The sequence below is a fragment of the Pongo pygmaeus genome, chromosome 3 (assembly GCF_028885625.2).
Source record: "Pongo pygmaeus isolate AG05252 chromosome 3, NHGRI_mPonPyg2-v2.0_pri, whole genome shotgun sequence".
NCBI classification, from domain to species: domain Eukaryota; kingdom Metazoa; phylum Chordata; class Mammalia; order Primates; family Hominidae; genus Pongo; species Pongo pygmaeus.
The window spans coordinates 102,919,222-102,943,748 of NC_072376.2; the positions used below are offsets into that span (position 1 = coordinate 102,919,222).

The following is a 24,527-nucleotide window of genomic DNA, read 5'->3' on the forward strand; positions in this document are numbered from 1 at the left end:
CTCAGGAGACCTGAAGTGGGTAGCTTCTTTCCACAGGCAGATCATCCAGATGTCTGTTCAGCTCTCAGCTGAGAGAAGACCCACAGTGGGTAGCTCCTCCCCACAGGCAGGTTGTCCTAATGTCTCTACAAGTCTGGCTGAGTCCAGAGTTTTATGGGCTTCAAAGAGGAGGAAGTGTGTGCTGATTGTTCCATGGGCGGCCATGGCTGGGCCCGGAAAAGGCACCATAATTTTCACTCTGCTCCATGCAACTAGCAGCCTGGCACCCAGGCTTCAGGCCATCCCTAGCATAAAGGTGAGGCTTCACCAGGGACCCACATCTTTCCACTCAGGAGCCTATCTGCTTTCTGCCATCATCAACCTGCCATCCACAGCCTGCAGACCCATGCCAACCTTCCCTTCGCCCTCCCCCTCACCTCCCTTCCATGCTTATCAGCACCCAAAGTCCAGAGGAGCTCGAGGCAGCAGGGTTCTGGCGTGTCGGTGCCACCCTGAGCTTGTGCACACCCAGCAGTGTCATGGCCGTGCCCAGACAGATTTTGTCACAACTTTGCTCCAAAATCGGAGTGGGCACCAGAATCAGGGAAATTTCAGGCAGCAGGAGCCTGCTGAGATCAGGGGAATTCCTGGGCCCCCAAGAGCTCAGGAATTCCTGGGTCCATAGCTGCAGCTGGTTTGCTGCAGCTCCTAGGAGAGCCCCTCCAACTTGTAAGGGGGCAGGGCCTCCACCTGTTCCTCCTTCCGCCTGCTCCATGGAGTGCACAGCCCCAGCTACACTTCCCACACTGCAACCAGCATCTTCACAGCCACCACTCCACATGGACCACTGCTGCCATCAGAATGTATATTGGTGCTGCCATCTTTAGAAAATAGAGTCTAGAGTCTGCCACAATAAGTTTTTTTTTTTTGAGATGGAATCTTGCTCTGTTGCCCAGGCTGGAGAACAGTGGCACCATCTTGGCTCACTGCAACCTCCACTTCCCGGGTTCAAGCAATTCTCCTGCCTCAGCTCCTGAGCAATTGAGACTACAGACATGAGCCACCATGCCTGGCTAGTTTTTTTTTTTATTTTGAGTAGAGACAGGGTTTCACCCTTTTGGCCAGGCTGGTCTTGAACTCCTGACCTCAGGTGATCCACCCACCTCAGCTCCCCATATTGCTGGGATTACAGGCGTGAGCCACCATGCCCAGCCTTGCCACAATAAGTTTTAATGGTCCTGCCAATATTAAAATGAAATCTTCAATGAACAACAAGTCATAAACCTTCTATGTGAACTACTTAGAAGGAGCAGACTACAGATGATGATGTCATTCTAATATTATGTGTGGAATTTTTGTCAGTGATGAAGGACTTCACTCCAGTGGTGCTAAAGTTCTTACACATTGCTTTTTATGGGAGCTTGAAAACCACTTAATCTAGGTAGCATCTTCTGCTCTAAATGGTGGCTGTGCAATGGAGAAAATGCTGATAAAGTTTTTAATACCTAATTTATCAGCAATAATAATTGTTTATGACTCTGTTCTTTCTGATGCTGTCTATTGTATGCATATGTATGTGTTTATAGTATATATTATATATGTTATATATGCCTACGTGTGTATGTATGTGTATGTACATATATAGATACAGATATGTATGTGTATACATATATATAGATATAGATATAAACACAGGCAAATTCTTACAACTATACACGATCTAGTTTTAAATACACTAAAAGCTTAGGTCACATTGGGAAGGAGGGAACCATAATGACAAGGTAACGTATTTTCCAGCATTAGAATTATTGAAGTATGAACTGGACATCTGTCAGAGATATTTGGAATGGGAGAGGACAGGAGTAGTAGCAATGTAGATTCAGCCATTAGGTGGGAGTTTGGACGAGAACTCTGAGATCTTTTTATTTAATTATTAATATTAGTAAAAGTAATTATCTTCCCCTAAAATGCTCTTTAAATTAGTTTGCTAGGGCTGGCATAACAAAAGGTATTATTGTCTTGGTAGCTTAGACAACAAACATTTATTATCTCACAGTTCTGGAGGCTAGAAGTTCAAATTCATTGTGTCTGCAGAGTTGATTTCTCCTGATGGCTTCTTTCTGTGTCTCTAGACATCTTCTCCTGATGGTTTCTAGATGGCTTCTTTCTGTGTCTTCAGATGTTGTTTCCACTATGTCTGTCTGTGTTGTAATCTCTTCTTCTTAAAAGGGCATCGGTCATACTGGATTAGCACCCACCCTAATGACAACATTTTAACTTAATTTTCTATTTATTAAAATAAATGACACTTTATTCATAATTTTTTTACTTTACAATTGGTAGGGACCTTATAAATTCTTATTTCATGTTTGACATTCAAGAACACCATTGGCTATATCAGCTTATGTTTGAAGTGAAGGACACTTTTTTGCCAGCCCCAAACATACTAAAGTGTTTTGAGTTTTAATAATAAGATAGGTAAGCTTACAAATGGAATTCATAACTTTTGCTATTTTTCTCTATCACTTGTTAGCTTTCAATTTTATTGTAGAAAAAAATTTCACAACGAAATATTTGTGAAAAGAACTATTCAAAAACTAAGGCCAAAAAACCCTGAGATTAAATGGGTCGAAAATATGCAATTTCAATTATAATAGACCTGATATATTCCAACCATCTGTCATAAAATGAAAGGTTACTATTGGCACACAGCAACAAAATTACCAGAATTTGGGTGATATGTGGTAAGCCTGACCAAATTTAATATTTTCATTTACACTTTATAGTTTTGTCTGGGTTTCCAGGATATAGTTATTTTCATCTGTTTTTCTGTGTTATTTTTTAAGAAGTTTTTACTTTAGGATATTGACAATTTCTATGCAATTCCTTCACATCTTAACAAATATCTCAAGATGATATTAGCCTTAAATAGTATGGTTGTACAGAATATTTTTAAATTTAAATTGTAAACTAAATTGTCTCCTAATAATTTGAAGGTCTTTGCTTTCCTCTTTTGATGGCTCTTCTCTCACACCCATCTGTACTGTGGCTGTATTTTCTGATTTTGTAATGTGCTGAGAATTGTATTTCATCTTAATAAAGAAAATAAGTAGATATAGACTGTGACTATATATTTGAAACAGAAGTGTTAACATTTCTGAATACTCTGCACTCGACTTTTTCCCCTCTTGTCCACTACACTGCTACTTCAAATAATAAGAAGCCCTCACCATTTCTCACTTTGTTTATTTCAATAGTGCTGTCAGTGGTTTCACTCAATCTTGTTCCTGTACTTAGGTGTTGCCCAGGCTATTTTTTAAAATATATAAAGCTGATCATGTTGCTCTTTGTTTAATGATCGATATCAATTCCCATTAACTTTAGGATCAAATACTAATGTTTTTAAGTTTTTAAGTTTAGAAGGTGTTTAAGGTATTGCCAATGACCTATGTCTCCAGCTCAGTCTTCTTCAACTTCTTGTGTCTTGTCTAGGCCCCAATCACATTGAATTATTTCCATTTCTCAATATATATATAACATTTTCTCATATCTCATTGCCTTTTAGCACACTTTTTCCTGTGCTTGGCTAGCATCTTTTCTTTTCCCCCATGCCTCACTTCATTTTTCTTCAGTCTCTCATTCATTTACCAAATATTATTGAGTGCCTCTTTTGTGCCTGGCACTCTACTAAGTAAGAGGAGTGAACAAGACTGCAGCAGTCCTACTGTTTTGATCCTGCCAGTTACTTTACTTGACTAGTTTCTATGATTACACTTTCTAAATGGTACAATCTCCTACTGCACTTTAAGTTACTGCAAGGCAAATGTTTTATGTTTTATCTTCACAAATTCAGCACCTACTACAGTGTCTGGATATGGAATAGTTCAATTAATGCTGCTAAGGAATGAATATATATGCCTGCTTTTGCTCAATGTGTGCTATTTACAGTCATGATGCAATGACTTGTATCTTATCTGCTTCTTTTTTTTTTCATTTCTTCTTTCAATTCTGGATTAATATTATTTCATCAAAAAACTTTGTATAGGCACTAAAAGGAAATATTTACTGGTTCACTAAAACTGATATTTAATACCAAAATGTCATTGTTAACTTACGTATTTATCAACCAGAAAAACAGACCAGTAAAAGATATAAAGAAGTTTCTTTTGTCTATTTGTTTTTGTAACAAGTAATCAACGTATGTGATTTTGGGAACTGGTTAGGTAAGTCCAAAATATGTAGAGCTGACTATAGGTAGAGCAGGAGGGAACTTTTGACAAGGGTGGGATTTCTATCTTCAGGCAGCCTCAACTCTGCTTTATGCCTTTTTTAACTGATTGACTCAGACCCATCCAGATTACCTAGGATACTATCACTTAAAGCTAACAGACTATGGACTTTACATGTAGAGAAGATATTTTCACAGTAACACTTGGGTTAGTGTTTGAATAATTGGGGCTTGTAGCCTAGCCAAGTTGACATATAAAACAAACAAACAAACAAATTAGCCAGGTATGGTGGCATATACCTGTAGTCCCAGCTACTCAGGAGGCTGAGGCAGGAGGATTGCTTGAGCCCAGGACTTTGAGGGGTAGTGCATCATGATTGCACCTGTGAATAGCCACTAGACTCCAGCTTGAGCAAATAATAAAACACCATCTCGTAAAGTAAAACAGTTATAAATAATATTTGCTAACATTTTAAAAGAATATCATTTTCCTGACATTATACTAAGCACTTTACATGCATTAATTCATTTAATCATCACCACAACCCAAGTGCAAGATTATTATCCATAGTTTACTAATGGGAAAACAAATGCAAAACACTCATTCTCCAGTGGAACAATAGAAAAACCATTGTTGTAAGTCATTTTGAAAGATAGAGCTTAGAACTCAAAGTATTTGTACGATGAGTCAAAGTTGTGATATGTTCTGATATGGATTCTTTTTTAAGAAGTTTTTACTTTAGGATATTGATAATTTTGATGCAATTCTTTCACATCTTAAAAAAAACTCAAGATGATATTAGCTTTAAATAATATGGTTGTACAAGCAGACTGCTTTATGTTTTCAGTTGTTCTTAGAATAAAGAATTCAGATGTAGGGATATTATTGAGTATAAACAATTGAAAAAGATAAACTATTACATTTACACTATTACTTCAGAGCAGTTGATATATTTAAATGAGAATCAGCGTGAAGTATGTTCAATAGCATGAGGACTAGCGAGAAATAGATCAAATTTGGGTTTTTCTATACTCAAGCTGTGTGACCTTGAAAAGTGCAATGGCAGTAATAATATGCCATAGAACTTTTCTGAAGGGTAAAAACAATACAGTAAGAGTAAATGCACAGTTAGTGCAGAATTGTGTCTATCATGTCATTTAAATGTTTGTTAAATAATGTATTCTTTTGCTAGGTTAAGCTTTCTCAGCGGGTTGTTACATGGTAGATACATGGATCCTGGATATTTGGAACAGAAAATGGAAAAGTGAACACTCTACCAAGTCAAAAGCAAATTCTTTTTTTTAAGGCTGCAATTTGCCAGTTAATAGTAAACTATTTGGTGAATTGGAGTGGTGATCTCAAATGTAATAAATATGTATAAATAAAATATAATACAATAATATCAAAAACACTTTACTTATAACTACTCTAGGCACCTTCAGTCATTTAAATGTTTTAATTTTGCATGAAAGACAAAAATACCTCTCTGATGAATCCTTGGTAGTTTTGCGAAATTTATTAAAACATAAAATATATTGCTTTTTTATGCTTTAACAATGATTTTATAAATTAAAAAATAAAACAATGATAGAAATTCAGTAATTAAATAAAATTATTTTGATCTAGCCAACCTGGAGAAAAGGAGTAATTTAAAATTTTAGCGTTTAGATTTTGCATCTCAGTTTATTATGAATCTGAAAGAAACATTTTAGGGAATACAGCAATAATAGAAAGTAATTTCCTGTAATAGCATAGTTTTTGTGGTGTAATAAAAGGTTACATGACAAGTCAGACTACTTCATTTGAAAGCTAAAAATGATTTCTACTCTGCCCTGAGGTTTGCAGATTCCTGACTGAGTGGTCCCTGGAAGGCTTGTTCATTTTGGTGTTTATATATTTAATAACTATCTAGAAATAAATAAGACTAGTGCTTAGAACCAAGTTTTAGCAAAAGCAATTTTTGTGACTATCAAGTATTTTTTCTTGCTTTAAAGTCCCTATTTGTATAATTAAACATCGGTTTCTCAGGCCTGAATCATCCTTTCATTATTAACTGATGGTTACTGATAAATGACTTCTGCTAGGTGCAGTTCCAGTAGTTGTTTAGTGACCCTGATCTTGGCCAAAAGGCCTCATCTGTCCATAAAGAAATGGGGACTTTTATTTTCCAGTTATCCTTGCTCTGACACTCTAGTGACAGAAGCCTAAGAAGGAATATTCTGCACTTCATGCAGTACATTAACAACAAAAATTCTTTTCACAGAAGAGCAAATTTAGCATATAGGTTTTTATGTTGTTGCCTCAAACTGTTATTTATATATATGGTTGGAAATAATCGTGAAAAATGTTTTACTGATTTTTCAACCCATGGATGCTGCAAATCTATTTGAATATGGAATGGCTTGACACTGTCTCATGTTTTTTATATTACATTATGTTATAATTGTCTGCTGTTCCATAATTTACCTTTATAAAATTTATAAGTGAATAAAATTTTTTATGCATTATTAAAATTAACTTTTTAAGTGCAATTAAATAATGGAGTAATTAAAACTTGAGTGTTTCTGTTTGCTGTACTCTGTTTTTATATTTGATTCAAATATCACTTCCAGCACTATCCATTTTGTTTTCGAGATAGAATCTCACCCTGTGGCCAGGCTAGAGTGCAGTGGTGCAATCTCGGCTCACTGCAACCTCCAACTCCCTGGATCAAGTGATTCTCCTGCCTCAGCCTCCCGAGTAGCCGGGATTACAGGCATGTGCCACCACGTCCAGCTAATTTTTGTATTTTTATTAGAGACGGGCTTTCACCATGTTGACCAGAATGGTCTCAATCTCTTGACCTTGTGATCTGCCCGCCTCTGCCTCCCAAAGTGCTGGGATTACAAGTGTGAACCACCGCCTCTGCCTCCCAAAGTGCTGGGATTACAGGTGTGAACCACTGCGCCCAGCCAGCACTTTCCATGTTCTTTTTTTTTTTGAGACAGAGTCTCGCTCTGTCACCCATACTGCAGTGCAGTGGCCTGATCTCGGCTCACTGCAACCTCAGCCTCCTGGGTTCAGGCAATTCTCTTGCCTCAGCCTCCTGAGTAGCTGGGACTACAGAAGCATGCCACCATGCCTGGCTAATTTTTTGTATTTTTAGTAGAGACAGGGTTTCACTATCAGTTTTTATTTCTTTTCTCTACTTTCATTTTCATTGGCAAATTTTTTCCTTACATTGTCTATTTTTTATAAAATGTCACATAAATTAGTCACGGGGAGACAAGGAAGCAATGCAACTACACATTATTATTTATGTGCTTGAACTGAATAAGTAATGCCTAGTTATCAATTATTGACAGAATTTGAAAGAAGTGATGTGTGTGTGTCACTGATCATGATGTACCTCTTTTATTTACATAATGATTTGTGTACTGAAGTGCTAGTAAAGAAGTTTGTACTTTATACGATTACTCACAGTTGATATACCATGTGAACTGCAATTTGAACCCTGTTTTTGGGGGGTGACTGATGTTATTTAACTAAACCTTGTAACTGAAATTTTTGCATATTAGAACCATGTAAAAAGAGGACTGAATATACACTATATATATTCAATTTCATTCATTATCAGGAATATATAAATTGAAGTAACAATGCCATACTACACTACACACTTAAAAGAATGGCTTTGGTAGGCAGAATTCTAAGATGACACGTGACTCCAGCCCTTAATTTTTCTTTACTGGGAAGATGATAGGGCATCACTGCTGTGATTATTAGTTGGCAAAAAGGATTTTGTAGATGTAATTAAGGCTACTAATAAGTTGACTTTGAGTTAATCAAAAAGGAGATAATCTGGGTAGGCCTCACATGAGCCCTTTAAAAGCAGAAAGAATGTTTTTTCCCTAGTTGGTAGCAGAAGAAGAAATCAGAGATATTTAAAGCACGAGAGGGCTTCAATATGAAGGATGTTCCCCACTGCTGAGATGGATGGGCCATAGGCCATGAACCTGTGAGTAGCCCTAGAAGCTCAGAGTGGTTCCTAGTCACAACAGCTAGCAAGGTAAAAGGAGACTTGAATCCTGTTACTGGAAGGAAGTAAATTCTGTTAACCTGAGTAAGTCTGGAAGTGGATTATTCACACAGAGACATTAGATAAGAGCCCAGACTCACTGATACCTTGATTTTGGCCTTGTAAGACCCTAATCAGGGAACCCAGTTGAGCCCATCTGGACTTCTGATCTCTAGAACTGTGAAATGATTAATGGATATTGTTTTAAGCTCCTAAGTTTGTGTTAATTTTTTATGCTGCAATAGAAAATTAATATAATATTGAAACTTTAATAAGAAAAAAGTGATAAAACCAAGTGTTGGTGTGGATGTGGAACAACTAAAACTCTCTATTGTTGGTAATGTAAATTAGTACAGACAGTTCTGAGTTGTATTTGGCAGTGGCTACTAAAGCAGAACATAAAACATGACTATATCCTAGAAACCATTACAGTGTATTGATATTTTTCCAATATAAATATGTTTGTGCACTGTTTAAAAAAGTACAAGAATGTTCATAGACAATTGAAATAGCCCCAAACTGAAAATAGCTTGTGTTCATTATTAATGAAATGTATAAATAAATCGTGGTATACTCACCAGTGGAAAGCCACACAGCTATGAGAATGAACCAGCTACTACTAGACATAGATGAATCTTATAATCACACATTGAATGAAATAAAAAACACATAAAAGAATATGCTTGGGCCGGGTGCGGTGGCTCATTTCTGTAATCCCAGCACTTTGGAGGCAGAGGTGGGCGGATCATGAGGTCAAGAGATCAAGACTATCCTGGCCAACATGGTGAAACCCTGTCTCTACTAAAAAATACAAAAATTAGCTGGGCGTGGTAGCGTGCCTGTAGTCCTAGCTACTTGGGGGGCTGGGGCAGGAGAATCACTTGAACCCAGGAGGCAGAGGTTGCATTCAGCTGAGATCATGCCACTGCACTCCAGCCTGGGTGACAGAGTGAGACTCCTGAAAAAAAAAAAAAAAAAAGGGGGCCTGGCCGGTGGCTCATGCCTGTAATCCCAGCACTTTGGGAGGCTGAGGCGGGCGGATCTCAAGGTCAGGAGTTCAAGACCAGCCTGGCCACCCTGGCGAAATCCCATCTCTACTAAAAATATAAACATTAGCCGACATGGTGGCGGGCGCCTGTAATCCTAGCTACTCGGGAGGCTGAGGCAGGAGAATCCCTTGGACTTGGGAGGCAGAGGTTGCAGTGAGCCAAGATCGTGCCACTGCACTCCACTCTGGGAGACACAGCGAGACTCCATCTCAAAAAACAAAACAAAACCAAACAAACAAGAAAAGAATATGCTCACAAAAGAATATGATCCCATTTGTGTAAAGGTCAGAAATAGGCAAAACTTATTTATGGTTCTATAAATGATGATAATGGTTAAGTTCAGAGGCTACAGTAGTGTTTGGGAACAGGTACCACAGGAGGATTTAAGGTGCTGGTGATGCACTGTTTATTGATCTTGATGCTGACTTAGCAGGTGTGGTCATGTTGCAAAGATTCATTTAACTGTATATGTATAACTTGTGCACTTTTCATTCTTTGATGAAAAGCTTTTTTAGAGAAGGAGTACAAACTGTTGGCAATACCTTTTACACCCTGGGATTTAAAAAAGAAAAATTGCCCAAGGTCATATAGCTAGTGAGCGAAAAGACTTAGAGCAGAAAATATTTAAGGATAATTTAATAATTAATGTTTTATTACAATTTGATCTTTTATTAGACTAAATATAGAAAGGAGAAGTGAGACTAGTTCATAAATAATTTTGACATTTGCAATTCCTCGGTTTTTTTGAACAAACAGTTTACCGGGAGGACTCATATCACTCTGTCGTCTCATGTGCCGCAGTAGTTCTTACTCCTATGGAACCAACGATAGAAATGAAGAAAAGAGAAGAACCAAAATTTCCTGAGCCTTCCAAACAGTGAGTTTTTCATTTAATTTTTCAAGGCCTTGTAAAATCAATTAGATAACTGATAAGAAAATGTGATTTATAATAAATGTGTTAATATTAGTATAAAGAAAGAAGAAATAAATTTTGTGCATTAAAAATAATCTTTCTATATTGTCTTAATGAATAACTTCTGTGTCTCCTAACTTCATGTCTTTGAACCATGTGTCATTCAAGTTTCATTTTGTTACCTTATCTTAAGGACATGGGCAAGTAGACTGATGTACTTTATTTCCCTACTCTGTGATTGTGGGTACACTGTTCTTGGATTGCTTACTATATAAGCTGTAGGCTTTAATGATATAATATGAAATCAGTTTTTAATATAAAGTTTTTAAAGTTGGTTTGCACTTTTATAAGGAATGTAAGTTATTATTTTAAAATATTTTTACTAAATTAGAACAAATTTAAACTTTATACTATTTTAGTGTTTTCATATTTTTTCCATTTAAACAGTTCAAGTTTTAATTTAAATTAAAATTTGATCTTCTATTATATAAATGATAAACTTGTACTCTTATAATGACCAAAGAGGCTTAAGTTCATGACGATAAATGTAAGCTTATGTAGATGTCAAATATTAAATAAATGGGGATTATTTCTGCTTATATATTAAATACATGAAAAGGAAAAAACCTGCTGAGTATTTTTCAGTGAGAAATAGTATCATGCCTCCTGTAAGGTTTCAGGTGAGCAATTAGGTGATATAAGGCGCTGCCAAGGATTTTGGGCTGACCACCATAGGAGTAAGGTGGAAGATATATCTTGATGTACCTATGATTTTTCTCCATTGGATTACACTGTGTTATAGTTATTTGCTTCTTGTATGTCTTTTTACTGGAAAATAAGCTCTTAAAGCATAATTGTGCTTGATACTGTTTGTGAATAGGGCAATGTATATATTTGATTGCATGAAGATATTCAGTATTAATATTCTCATTATAGAGGGAAGAAACACTGACCAATTTAGAAACTAATGATTTTCATTCAGTTTTAATACAATCTAAAAGTGAGATCATTTAACTGCTCTTCATATAGTCTTAATTTTTAAGTTCCAAAAGCCATTTTTGTCTAATAGATAATTGCATCATGTTTGCCAATTGAATTATATTAGAAAGCTCAAATGCATTTTCCTGCAAAACACACACACACACACACACACACACACATGCACACTTCCTTATCTTTTAATTAGGGTGATATCACCACTCTCATTGTTAGTATTATGTGAAATGATATTGAGAAAGGACCTGAAATCTAGTAATCCATAAAGTTCTAGTTATGTTGCCCATTCCATAGCTTCAGCTATCAACATTATGGGTGACTTATGGTTATATATTCTTTTCATGAAGGCTCTTCTGAATGCAAATCTAATATTTAAAGTTGTTCATCAGACTTGTCTAACTAGGTGTCCTACCGAAGTGTCATGCAGGTTGAATGTCCCTTATTCAAAATGCTTGGGAGCTGAAGTGTTTCAGATTTCAGATTTTTTCAGATTTTGCAATATTTGTATTATATTAGTTGAGCATCCCAAATCCAAAAATATGAAATTTGAAATGGAACATGAGCATTTTCTTTGATTGTCAAGTTAACACTCAAAAAGTTTCAGATTTTAGAACATTTGGATTTTCTGGTTTGGGATCTTCAGTCTGTTGTAAATATGTCTGAAAACAAATTAATAATCTCCTCTAAGTTCTCCTTAAATTCTCAAGTTGTTCCATATTTAAGTAAAGCTACCATCATTTTTCTTTTCTTAAAATCTTGGTATATTTTCCTCCTCACATCTCATATTCAATCAGTTATCAATTACTTGATTAATGTCTCCATTATATTTTCTTATTTCAGCAGACCTGGAAGGTATATATATCCCATATTTTAAATATTTCCTAAAATATATCTTCAGTTGTGATCTTAATGATGCCATCTATCAAATGGAAATTGTTTACGTCCTACATACCTTACACTATTATTTTGAGAATTAAAAGATAGGTGTGAACATATGGCAAGAACACAGTATAAATGCAAAGACAGTGATTAACTCAAAACTCTTGTTTGCCAGTGACAGAAGCCAAATGCTAACTGGTTTCAGAAAAAAGAATCAAGAGTGCAGGTGGTTATTGGCTCATGTAATTTATAAAGTACAGAGGTAGCAATTTCTTCAAGTACAGTTTTGGTTCTCAAATGATATCATCAAGGGTCATTCTCTCTGTCTACATCTTTTTTGCTTGACACTTCTGTCTGGGCTTTTCATTTTCTGGGAGGTTCCTCTAGTGGTGATACTGCTGCCTTCAGCAGCAACTGGGATTGATTTTCATTTTCTCCACAAATCCAGTGGAAGGAGATAATTTCTCATTCCTTTTAATCAAAGCAAAAAAAGAAAACAAATCCAGATTTGAGTGTCATTGGATTGGCTTTGACTAGCTTGGCTTGTTTGACATGGCAATTCTGAAACAATCGCTATATCCAAAAGTATTTGGTGGCGATTGACTAGATAATTTGTCTCATGACAAGCCCTGGAACACAGAATGAAATTTAGAGGGGAAAGGTGATTCCACAATTGACATATTGGTGATATTGACAAAAGAAGGCAGAGATAGATGAGGTGTCAAAATAATGAATGTTCAGTATAGGTAATAATATTATTATCACCATTAATTTTAAAAGTCAGAATTCTTTATTATATTTAAATCATAAACATTGAAATACTAAAATATAATGCATGTATCTTTATTTCTTATTTTAAATGTTTTTTTACCTACTTAATTTTATTTTATGTTATTTGTTCTGGGTGTGCTATTGAGAGGCAGTATAACTCAGCGGTTAGGAATCCAGGCATTGGGCAGATTCTTTCCCCCCATCCCCACCAATTTTCTTAACCCCTGGGCACTGTGGCTTGCACCTATAGTCCCAGATACTCACAAGGCTGAGGGGAAAGGATCATTTGAACCCAGGATTTTGAGGCTGCAGAGAGCTATGACCATGCCACTGCCTTACTCCAGCTTGGGTGACAAAGCAAGACTCTGTCTCTAAAAGAAATAATAAATAAATAAACCTTCTTAACCTTAGTTTCTTTCTTTTTAATATGGGAGATACTTTACCTCATAATGCAATGCCTAAAACATAATAGAGAGGCAAGAACATATAAATTTTGTAATTTTTTTGCAAGAAATATATTTGTTAAATAGCCACATCAACTGTTTATAAATGGTGTTACTAAAGCCCTTATGATACGAGTTTTATGTATTTTGGATTTTCCATAAGAAAAAAAATACTAGATAGGGTCGGGCGTGGTGACTCACACCTATAATCCTGCACTTTGGGAGGCCGAGGCGGGCGGATCACTTGAGGTCAGGAGTTTGAGACCAGCCTGGCTAACATGGTGAAACCCTGTCTCTACTAAAAATACAAAAAAATTAGCCAGGCATGGTGGCAGGCATCTGTAATCCCAGCTACTTGGGAGGCTGAGGCAGGAGAACCACTTGAACCTGGGAGGCAGAGATTGCAGTGAGCTGAGATTGTGTCACTGCACTGCAGTCTGGGTGACAAGAGCAAAGTGCCATCTCAAAAAAAAAAAATAGTAGACGTAAAATAATCACCCACAAATATAATACTAATGCTGAAAGTTGAGACACTGTCTTTGGATAACAAATATTTCTTTATAATTTAGGATGGAATTACTTCTTTAAGTAAATTTTCCCCTTGAATTTTACAGTTTTCACATATAAATTCATAAATCATTGAGTCTTTGAAATATAGGATTCATAGAGTCATCTGATTCGGAACCCAGTAAATTTATTGCTAAGAATAACTGAAATAGTCATCTCAGAATATGTAAGATTATACATAAGAAAGAATATGTAATATATAATTACATCACTTTAGAAGGTAAGAAACACTTTATGACTGAGATATTTGTATTATCTGACCAATGTTTAGTTATATTCTGATGATAAATATTTTACTTTTGACAATTTGTTATTAAATATTCTCATGTATTTATTAGTTTTTAGACATTTGATAAGGAGAAACAAGAATTAGGAACTCCTACTAGGAATGAAGTATAAATTTTTCAGCATAGCAAGTGATAGGGAGAAACTATCTAAATCGTTAAGAAGGAAAGCTACATTGCTCATTACAGTGGGGGAGGACCAGAGCTTTCCACTTCCTGCAATATCTAAAATTCATCTTAATTCAGAAAACAAAGGTGGGGATTTTACTTCACTTCTGAGTTTAGTTTGATATGTGACTCAGAATACCATGGAAAGGATAAACTTGCTAAAAAATAGAATAATCTATGTAATCCAAAAAGAGTGTACAATTTTCAAATATTTAATCATAAGCATAGAATGCTGGGGTCAAAGCTTTGAGAGTGACTGTTCACAATAGTCGAGTCATGAAATCAACCTAAGTGCCCCTCAACAGATGGTTGGATAAAGAAAATGTGGTATATATACACCATAAAAAAGAGTGACATCATGTCTTTTCAGCAACATGGATGGAGCTGTAGGTCATTATCCTAAGTGAAATAACTCAGAAAATCAAATACTACATATCCATACTTAATAATTGAGAGCTAAATAATGGGCACACATGGACATACAGAGGGGAATTATAAATTTGTAAAAATCCTACTGTTAAAAGTATACCCAAATACCCAGCTACACTCAGCATGTTCCTCAAAACTCTACATTTCTCAAGTCAATTCTATGTAAATGAGCATTTCATAAAATGTACATAGAACTCAAACTCTGAAGAGAATGAAAGAATAACCATGATTGGCTTTGGATTATATTTTGTATTAATACTTTGTTAGAAATATGCTTGTTGAAATGCAAATATTCTGTACATACCATAGCTCAATGTCTGAATGAAGGGATTTTTATGGCCATTGTAAAGTTAGAAATGCAGAGGTAAAAGAAAAATTATTCTATCACTTCTTTGTCCATTTCCACATTTTCATATTATTTTATATAAATAAATCTAACCTTAGGAATAGATTTGATTGATTGTTTACTCTTGCATAGATGAAGCATTACTTGAACATATTGTCATTCACTCCAAGTTTCAATACCTCTTTGTAATGCTTCAGTTTCTTGTCATGAAGTAGGTTCTGTAAGCTCTTTCTGAAAGGTAACAGATGTTATCATTTAGTACAAAAGTCTTATTTTTAATGAATTGCTAATACTAACCTATTTTATTCTTAGAGGGTACTTAACACACAGGCTTAAAGTTCTGTCAGCTCTTTTTGTTTATTTATCTGAATGAATAGTATATGTTAGATTTGGAACAGTTAAGTACTCTCTCTAAGGTCGCCTCTTTAGTCTCTCTAAAGTCGTTACACAAACTCTGCAGTTACATTGGAGACACATCAAAGAATAATATTACTAGCTGATCTCCAATTTTCCTTAACAATCTTCAGGAGAACATATTTATTTATGCTTTTAGGCAGATATTTATTTGTTAATTTATCAAAAATAGGTAATTCTTCAGTGTCTGCTTTGTTTTTGGCACTCTGCATAGTGCTAGGGATTTTGTGTTGAAAAGCAGGTGAAATCCCTTCTGTACTAAAAATACAAAAATTAGCTGGGCGTGGTGGCGCACGCCTATAGTTCCAGCTACTCGAGAGGCTGAGGTGGGAGAATCACTTGAACCCGGGAGGTGGAGGTTGCAGTGAGCCGAGATTGCGCCACTGCACTCCAGCCTGGTGACAGAGCAAGATTCTGTCTCAAAAAAAAAAAAAAAAAAAAAATGCAAAAGTGTACCTGTGGCTATAATGTAGAGGTGTATCTCATTATAAGGGCTGTAGTAAGAGGTTGTAACATAACCAAGGAGGTCAGGTAAAACGTCCCTGAGGAAGTGACTCTTGAGCTAACATCCACAGGATATTAGTTAACTAACTGAAAAAACAAAATAGCTTCTTAAAGTGTTCTGTGATGGGTGGGAGTGTGGAGAAATTGAAGGAAGGCTTGTGGGAGGAAAAGGAAGCCAAATCATGTTAGCAGGGTCAAGCGACATGGTCAGATTTGCCTTTTGAAAACTTTCTCTTTGTTTGTTATAGAGAACGAATTAGGTGTGGTTGGGGTAATGGTGAAATGGAGTCGACTTGGGAGAGCCAGTTTGATAGCAGTTCTCCCCAGCTCTAGATTCAGTGATTTCACAGTGAAAGTTTGAAATCAGCCATGGTGGGTGTATTTACATCATAGCATTGGGAAATTCTACGAATGAGGACTTTCCTCCTCCCCTGGAGAGCTAGTTAAATATTTATCAGCACATTAGTAAATGGAGGACAGATTGAGTGGCTACAGTGAGAACATTTAGGTGATTGCTGATAGTAGCTTGGACTAGGGTGCTGGCATTGGGGATAGAGAAATGTGAAAAGAGAACTGTGTCAATATATATTTATGAACCTTGGTAAGTTAAATATAGTTATTAAACTAATATTACTAAGTATTTGCAATAAGGATGAAAATGAGAAATTATCTTTATTACTAATTGTAATTATGTTAAATATATAATATTGTGAAAATCCTAACATGTTATCTTGAATTAGTAATAGTTTAATGAATGGAGAGTCATGATATTCTTTTAATTTATGTTGAGTATTATATCAATTGAACTATAAGTATAACATGTACACACACACACACACACATAAATGCACTGTGCATAAAATTCCTGTCTGAATCATTGTCATTGATTCTCACTGAAAATGTCCACAATATAAGTAAATTCCACTTAGGTTCTTATGTAAATTCTTATGATTCTTTACTAACAATTTTCCTTCATTTACCCTCCATCACTTGGTGCCTTCAAATTCTTCCATTTAAAAAATTCAATACTGAGGCATGGCTAGGATAAATATCAGGATAATACTATGATTAGGAAACAGCCTTCTTCCTCATGCAGGCATTCAAAAGAAATGGCTAGTGTTTCATGATTTTGGTCAATTCAAGGGTGGAAACAGCATCTGAGGAGATGAGTGAGGAGATAAGATTTCCATGGTGAAAGCTGTTGCCTAAATATAGGTCTCACAGCTTTTGGAGGAAGTTAGGGATGGGAGGAGAAACTTTCTAACCTCAAGTCTATAGTGGATTTTCAGAAGAATCATTCAGTGCTTCAAATGTGTTCTCTGCAGTTGGAAGCACAAGGGACAGATGTGGATTCATGCCTGAGAAACTTAAGCAGACTGCCTAGAAAGCCTAGAGGGTGAAAAATGGCTGGCCAGCTGTGAAAGCAGCACCATCTAGGACTCTAGAGTTAGTCACGGAGGCTGTAGTGTTTTTGTGAATTATCTAGAGGATGAGGATACCCCCATAAAGAGGGGCAAAGGACTCTCATGCACCCATGACTAGGGAACTACAGAATACCGGCCCAGAAGGAGACCTTTGAAAAGATCACTTGTGGGCCAATTTGCTATTCCCTAAAGCCAATTAAATCTCCTTAAAGCTCCTCTGACCGAGTACCACTACCCCCTGCCTTTCACCCTGGTAGCAGGAATACATTAGCTGTACCACTGTGGAAGTTTAATCTTCAGGGGTCAGCTTTACAATGGGCCCCACATAAAGTCCTAGAAGTGATCCTGGAAATTTTTCCTTCTTTTCTCGTGTGTGTGTGTGTGTGTGTGTGTATGTGTTTTGAGATCCCTCCAGATTTAATAAACTTCAGGGCTCACATAACCTGGATTTATCCCTTTGTACCATTGCCTTTAGATCTGGGCACTCAGGATTCTTGCCTTAGGCCCTGCATGTGAGAGAACTGTGTCACATCCCTTCTCCAGCTGCTCCGCCTTACATAAGATGCGTTTCCAGAAAGCCAAGGGCTCCCACCACTAGGAGACTATGCCTTCACCACTCACTCTGTCCAGAAATCACTGCTCAAATGGCCCTAGGTCCTACCCTCTGGAGGACCACATAACGCACAACCCATGGGCTGCGGAGGAACAGTCAGTCACTGGTAATGGTGGACAGAGCTTAGAGGGTCAGTGGGGGCATTTACCTTTCTGACTGCCAGGCCTTGGTGGAAAGGCAGCTGGCTAGATGTTTTCTCAACTATGCTGTATCACTGGTACCTTGTGAAAGGACTGATTGCCATCAACCTTCTGTATTTTTTTATCATCTCTATTCAACCTTTTGGAAAGATATGAGCTCATTATTTGCTGGTTTATATATATTTAAAAAAAACAACTAAAGAAGGTTTTCAAACGTCAAGAACCAGTAGATTTTAATATGAAAAAGAAGAATGTTTAAAAATTCCCAGAGAAACTGCTGCCCTTTATTGACAGTGTTGTTATTTTATCTCTCTGCTGTTTATTGCTCCTTAGTGAGTCATAATATTTGATCCCTTGTGCAGTTACCCTGTCAAGGCAAGAAATCCTATTGTAACGTTTGCATCTAGATTGACAACCCTTCTTTGTACATTGAGCACACAAATGCTATTTTTCAGATAAGTTGGGACAACCTGATAATATGACTGAAGTGTTTCAGCTCACCAGTGCAGTACAGTTACCATTATACTCTTTATAGAGTACTATAAATACAGATTTGTCAGATCACTGAAAAAGATTGCAGGTGCATCACTGTTGTTGTGAAAGTAGCTCTTATGTATGCAGAAAAGGCCTGGTGCCAACTTTCAATTCCCCCTGCTAACCTCATCCCATGAAAAAAATTGATTTGCAAATATATAAGATATTTTATTTGAATGTATTCTATAATTTAGGTTTTAGTATAAGTTTCTAATAATACTATAAATAAATGCTATACAATCCAATATTGATTTTCTACTTTTCCCCTTTCAGGGGAGACTGACTAGCAGAAAAAGCAAAAACTTTGAAATCTGAAACATCTCATCTCTATTTGGCAGTTAGATGACATGGAGCAAGGAGCGGGTACTACTGTTATTGAAGTCAAGTATTCATATATATATAATAAAGACAATAGCACCTGTTTTGTAAGGTCATTGTGGAAGTATTCAATTTTCAAAGTAAAGCGGGTAGAATCATGCTGGGCACCAAGAAGAAACACAATAAAAATTACCAGAGTTAATATCTCTTGAATGAGGAAGTTGGGCATAAGAATAAGGGATTGGATCTCTAAGAATACATAATGTTCTATGGCATTTATGCTTTTAGATATTTCCTCAAATTTGCCTACTCACAATATGTGATCATTTGCCCATTTTTAAAAGAAAGTATTATCTTTTTTTCCTCTGGTAGATTAAGCCCTTTTACAACAAATGTTTCCTGGTTTGTTTTTTTATCTTCTATTTTGTTTAGAATAGCAATAACTAGTAGATACTCAAAAAATACCTGAGAATTGGTTAATTTTTATTTACTTTTGAGGTAAAACACGTTTTCTTTTATTTAGAAGGTAGAACTAACCATGATAGTTTTCCAACATTATCGAATTTTTAAAAATTAAATTTGAATAGAGCGTATTTACTGTTAGTATTTTAATATTAACATATTTAACATTTGAATAATTAATATTGAAAATATCACAGGGAATTAAAACAGCAATTTTGTCATCAGTATTGAAAAGAAAGATCTGAAAACTTGAAGTCTAGAAACCTGATTGCCAGCCCTGGAAAAGTGCTATGTTTTGCTGCATGCTAATTCTCTTAACTGTGAAACAAACATTAGCAACACAGTGAAATTCTAATGAGCAAAAGTCTGGGAATGCCTGTTGTAAAATGTGAAGTAGCATACCTTACTTCTTTGTTTTATAGGGGTGTCTAAAATAAACATTCATTAATATTTTTAATTCTTTGAGTTAAAGGGTTCCCCTGATTGATGGAAAAATCAAAGTACTTGTAGACAGATTGCTGTGTGTTTCTATAATATTTGAACACCTCTATTAGAGTACTTATTAGACAGAATTACAATTGCCTGTATTCTTCACTCTCTCTCACTAGATATTAAAGACAGGTATTTTTTGAGGACAGGTGTTTCTATCATTTTCTTTTTGAGCTATTGTGTGTGTAGGATGAAATTTTACATTGTAAGCATAATTACGTGTTGAATTTATAAATTAGGGTTGTAAGCTATTGTTTAAATCTATTCTTTAAAATAATAGATTTCTTTATTCAGTAACACTTAAATGTAGTTAATATTAGGCGCCATGCTGTAATCTAAGCTTTGCAAACATGTATTTGTTTAATCTTCCCAACAAGATTGTATGTTGTTATTATCTGCAAGCTACAGGTCAGACAACAAAGGCACATGGAGATTAAGTAACTTGTCAAAGATGACAATTTAAAAAAAGAATAAATTGTACTTTCTTTCTTTCTTTTTTTTAATTTTTATTTTTGGAGATGGAGTCTTGCTGTATTGCCCAGGCTGGAGTGCAGTGGCACAATCTCGGCTCACTGCAACCTCCACCTCCCAGGTTCAAGCAATTCTCCTGCCTCAGACTACTGAGTACCTGGGATTATAGGCAAGTGACACCACACTCGGTTAATTTTTGTATTTTTAGTATAGACGAGGTTTCACCATATTAGTCAGGCTGGTCTTGAACTCCTGACCTCGTGACCTGCCTGCCTCAGCCTCCCAAAGTGCTGGGATTACAGGCGTGAGCCACCACTCCGGGCCTGTACTTTCTTTTAAATTACTTTAATTACTAAATTTAGAATCTGACACACTGTGAAATCATTCTTTTTTTCATATGCAATTCTTTTTGTAGTCTTGTATAATCTAAAAAATATGAATGTCATTATAAGCTAATAATGCTTAACATGATTAGCATTTATAAATCAACATAATATAAAAGAAGAATATAAATAACAAAATTCTTCAGTGATGATTGTCACTATCATTACCTCTTCATTTATGTGTATGTTTTTCTCTCAAATGAGCCAGGAGGAAAACTTTTTTTCATGCTCCTGTTCTACTTAGTGTCATTAGTGTCATTATTCATTTTACTAGCTATTTCTTTTTTTTGTTTTTTTATACTTTTAGTTTTAGAGTACATGTGCAAAATGTGCAGGTTTGTTACATATATACATGTGCCATGTTGGTGTGCTGCACCTATTAACTCGTCATTTAACATTAGTTACATCTCCTAATGCTATCCCTCTCCACCCCCGCCCCCCAACAACAGGCCCCTGGTGTGTGATGTTCCCCTTCCTGTGTCCATGTGTTCTCATTGTTCAATTCCCACCTGTGAGTGAGAACATGTGCTGTTTGGTTTTTTGTCCTTGTGATAGTTTGCTGAGAATGATGGTTTCCAGCTTCATCCATGTCCCTACAAAGGACATGAACTCATCCTTTTTTATGGCTGTATAGTATTCCATGGTGTATATGTGCCACATTTTCTTAATCCAGTCTGTCATTGCTGGACATTTGGGTTGGTTCCAAGTCTTTGCTATTGTAAATAGTGCCGCAATAAACATATGTGTGCATGTGTCTTTATAGCAGCTTGATTTATAATCCTTTGGGTATATTCCCAGGAATGGGATGGCTGGGTCAAATGGTATTTCTAGTTCTAGATCCCTAAAGAATCGCCACACCTACTTCCACAATGATTGAACTAGTTTACAGTCCCACCAACAGTGTAAAAGTGTTCCTATTTCTCCACATCCTTTCCAGCACCTGTTGTTTCCTGACTTTTTAATGATCACCATTCTAACTGGTGTGAGATGGTATCTCATTGTGGTTTTGATTTGCATTTCTCTGATGGCCAGTGATGATGAGCATTTTTTCATGTGTTTTTTGGCTGCATAAATGTCTTCTTTTGAGACATGTCTATTCATATCGTTCGCACACTTTTTGATGGGGTTTTTTGTTTTTTTCTTGTAAATTTATTTGAGTTCATTGTAGATTCTGGATATTAGCCCTCTGTCAGATGAGTAGGTTACAAAAATTTCTCCCATTCTGTAGGTTGCCTGTTCACTCTGATGGTGGTTTCTTTTACCGTACAGAAACTCTTTAGTATAATTAGATCCCATTTGTCAATTTTGGCTTTTGTTGCCATTGCTTTTGGTGTTTTAGACATGAAGTCCTTGCCCATGCCTATGTCCTGAATGGTATTGCCTAGGTTTTCTTCTAGGGTTTTTATGGTTTTAGATCTAATATGTAAGTCTTTTTTATTTATTTATTATTATTATTATACTTTAGGTTTTAGCGTACATGTGCGCAATGTGCAGGTTAGTTACGTATGTATACATGTGCCATGCTGGTGCACTGCACCCACTAACTCGTCATCTAGCATTAGGTATATCTCCCAATGCTATCCCTCCCCCCTCCCCCCACCCCACAACAGTCCCCAGAGTGTGATGATCCCCTTCTTGTGTCCATGTGTTCTCATTGTTCAATTCCCACCTATGAGTGAGAATATGCGGTGTTTGGTTTTTTGTTCTTGCGATAGTTTACTGAGAATGATGATTTCCAATTTCATCCATGTCCCTACAAAGGACATGAACTCATCATTTTTTATGGCTGCATAGTATTCCACGGTGTATATATGCCACATTTTCTTAATCCAGTCTATCATTGTTGGACATTTGGGTTCGTTCCAAGTCTTTGCTATTGTTAATAACGCTGCAATAAACATACATGTGCATGTGTCTTTATAGCAGCATGATTTATAGTCCTTTGGGTATATACCCAGTAATGGGATGGCTGAGTCAAATGGAATTTCTAGTTCTAGATCCCTGAGGAATCGCCACACTGACTTCCACAATGGTTGAACTAGTTTACAGTCCCACCAACAGTGTAAAAGTGTTCCTATTTCTCCACATCCTCTCCAGCACCTGTTGTTTCCTGACTTTTTAATGATCGCCATTCTAACTGGTGTGAGATGGTATCTCATTGTGGTTTTCATTTGCATTTCTCTGATGGCCAGTGATGGTGAGCATTTTTTCATGTGTTTTTTGGCTGCATAAATGTCTTCTTTTGAGAAGTGTCTGTTCATGTCCTTCGCCCACTTTTTGATGGGGTTGTTTGTTTTTTTCTTGTAAATTTGTTTGAGTTCATTGTAGATTCTGGATATTAGCCCTTTGTCAGATGAGTAGGTTGCAAAAATTTTCTCCCATTTTGTAGGTTGCCTGTTGACTCTGATGGTAGTTTCTTTTGCTGTGCAGAAGCTCTTTAGTTTAATTAGATCCCATTTGTCCATTTTGGCTTTTGTTGCCATTGCTTTTGGTGTTTTAGACATGAAGTCCTTGCCCATGCCTATGTCCTGAATGGTATTGCCTAGGTTTTCTTCTAGGGTTTTTATGGTTTTAGGTCTAACGTTTAAGTCTTTAATCCATCTTGAATTAATTTTTGTATAAGGTGTAAGGAAGGGATCCAGTTTCAGCTTTCTCCATATGGCTAGCCAGTTTTCCCAGCACCATTTATTAAATAGGGAATCCTTTCCCCATTGCTTGTTTTTCTCAGGTTTGTCAAAGATCAGATAGTTGTAGATATGCAGCATTATTTCTGAGGGCTCTGTTCTGTTCCATTGGTCTACATCTCTGTTTTGGTACCAGTACCATGCTGTTTTGGTTACTGTAGCCTTGTAGTATAGTTTGAAGTCAGGTAGCATGATGCCTCCAGCTTTGTTCTTTTGGCTTAGGATTGACTTGGCAATGCGGGCTCTTTTTTGATTCCATAGGAACTTTAAAGTAGTTTTTCCAATTCTGTGAAGAAAGTCATTGGTAGCTTGCTGGGGATGGCATTGAATCTATAACTTATCTTGGGCAGTATGGCCATTTTCACGATATTGATTCTTCCTACCCATGAGCATGGAATGTTCTTCCATTTGTTTGTATCCTCTTATTTCATTGAGCAGTGGTTTGTAGTTCTCCTTGAAGAGGTCCTTCACATGCCTTGTAAGTTGGATTCCTAGGTATTTTATTCTCTTTGAAGCAATTATGAATGGGAGTTCACTCATGATTTGGCTCTGTGTTTGTCTGTTATTGGTGTATAAGAATGGTTGTGATTTTTGCACATTGATTTTGTATCCTGAGACTTTGCTGAAGTTGCTTATGAGCTTAAGGAGATTTTGGGCTGAGATGATGGGGTTTTCTAGATATACAATCATGTCATCTGCAAACAGGGACAATTTGACTTCCTCTTTTCCTAATTGAATGCCCTCTATTTCCTTCTCCTGCCTGATTGCCCTGGCCAGAAGTTCAGCACTATGTTGAATAGGAGTGGTGAGAGAGGGCATCCCCGTTTTGTGCCAGTTTTCAAAGGGAATGCTTCCAGTTTTTGCCCATTCAGGATGATATTGGCTGTGAATTTGTCATAGAAAGTGCTTATTATTTTGAGGTACGTCCCATCAATACCTAATATATTGAGAGTTTTTAGCATGAAGTGTTGTTAAATTTTG

The 24,527-nt window shown here is 36.4% G+C and overlaps 1 protein-coding gene across 10 annotated transcripts in view; it reads left to right on the top strand.

Moving 5' to 3' along the window:
• CCSER1 (coiled-coil serine rich protein 1) overlaps positions 1–24,527 on the top strand; it is a 1,459,661-nt gene that overhangs the window by 318,266 nt on the left and 1,116,868 nt on the right. For all 10 annotated transcript variants that reach the window (XM_063663910.1, XM_054484478.1, XM_054484477.2 and 7 more), the window contains one exon: positions 10,071–10,191. In XM_063663910.1, the coding sequence (XP_063519980.1) occupies positions 10,071–10,191 (121 nt within the window). The remainder of the gene's footprint in view (positions 1–10,070; positions 10,192–24,527) is intronic.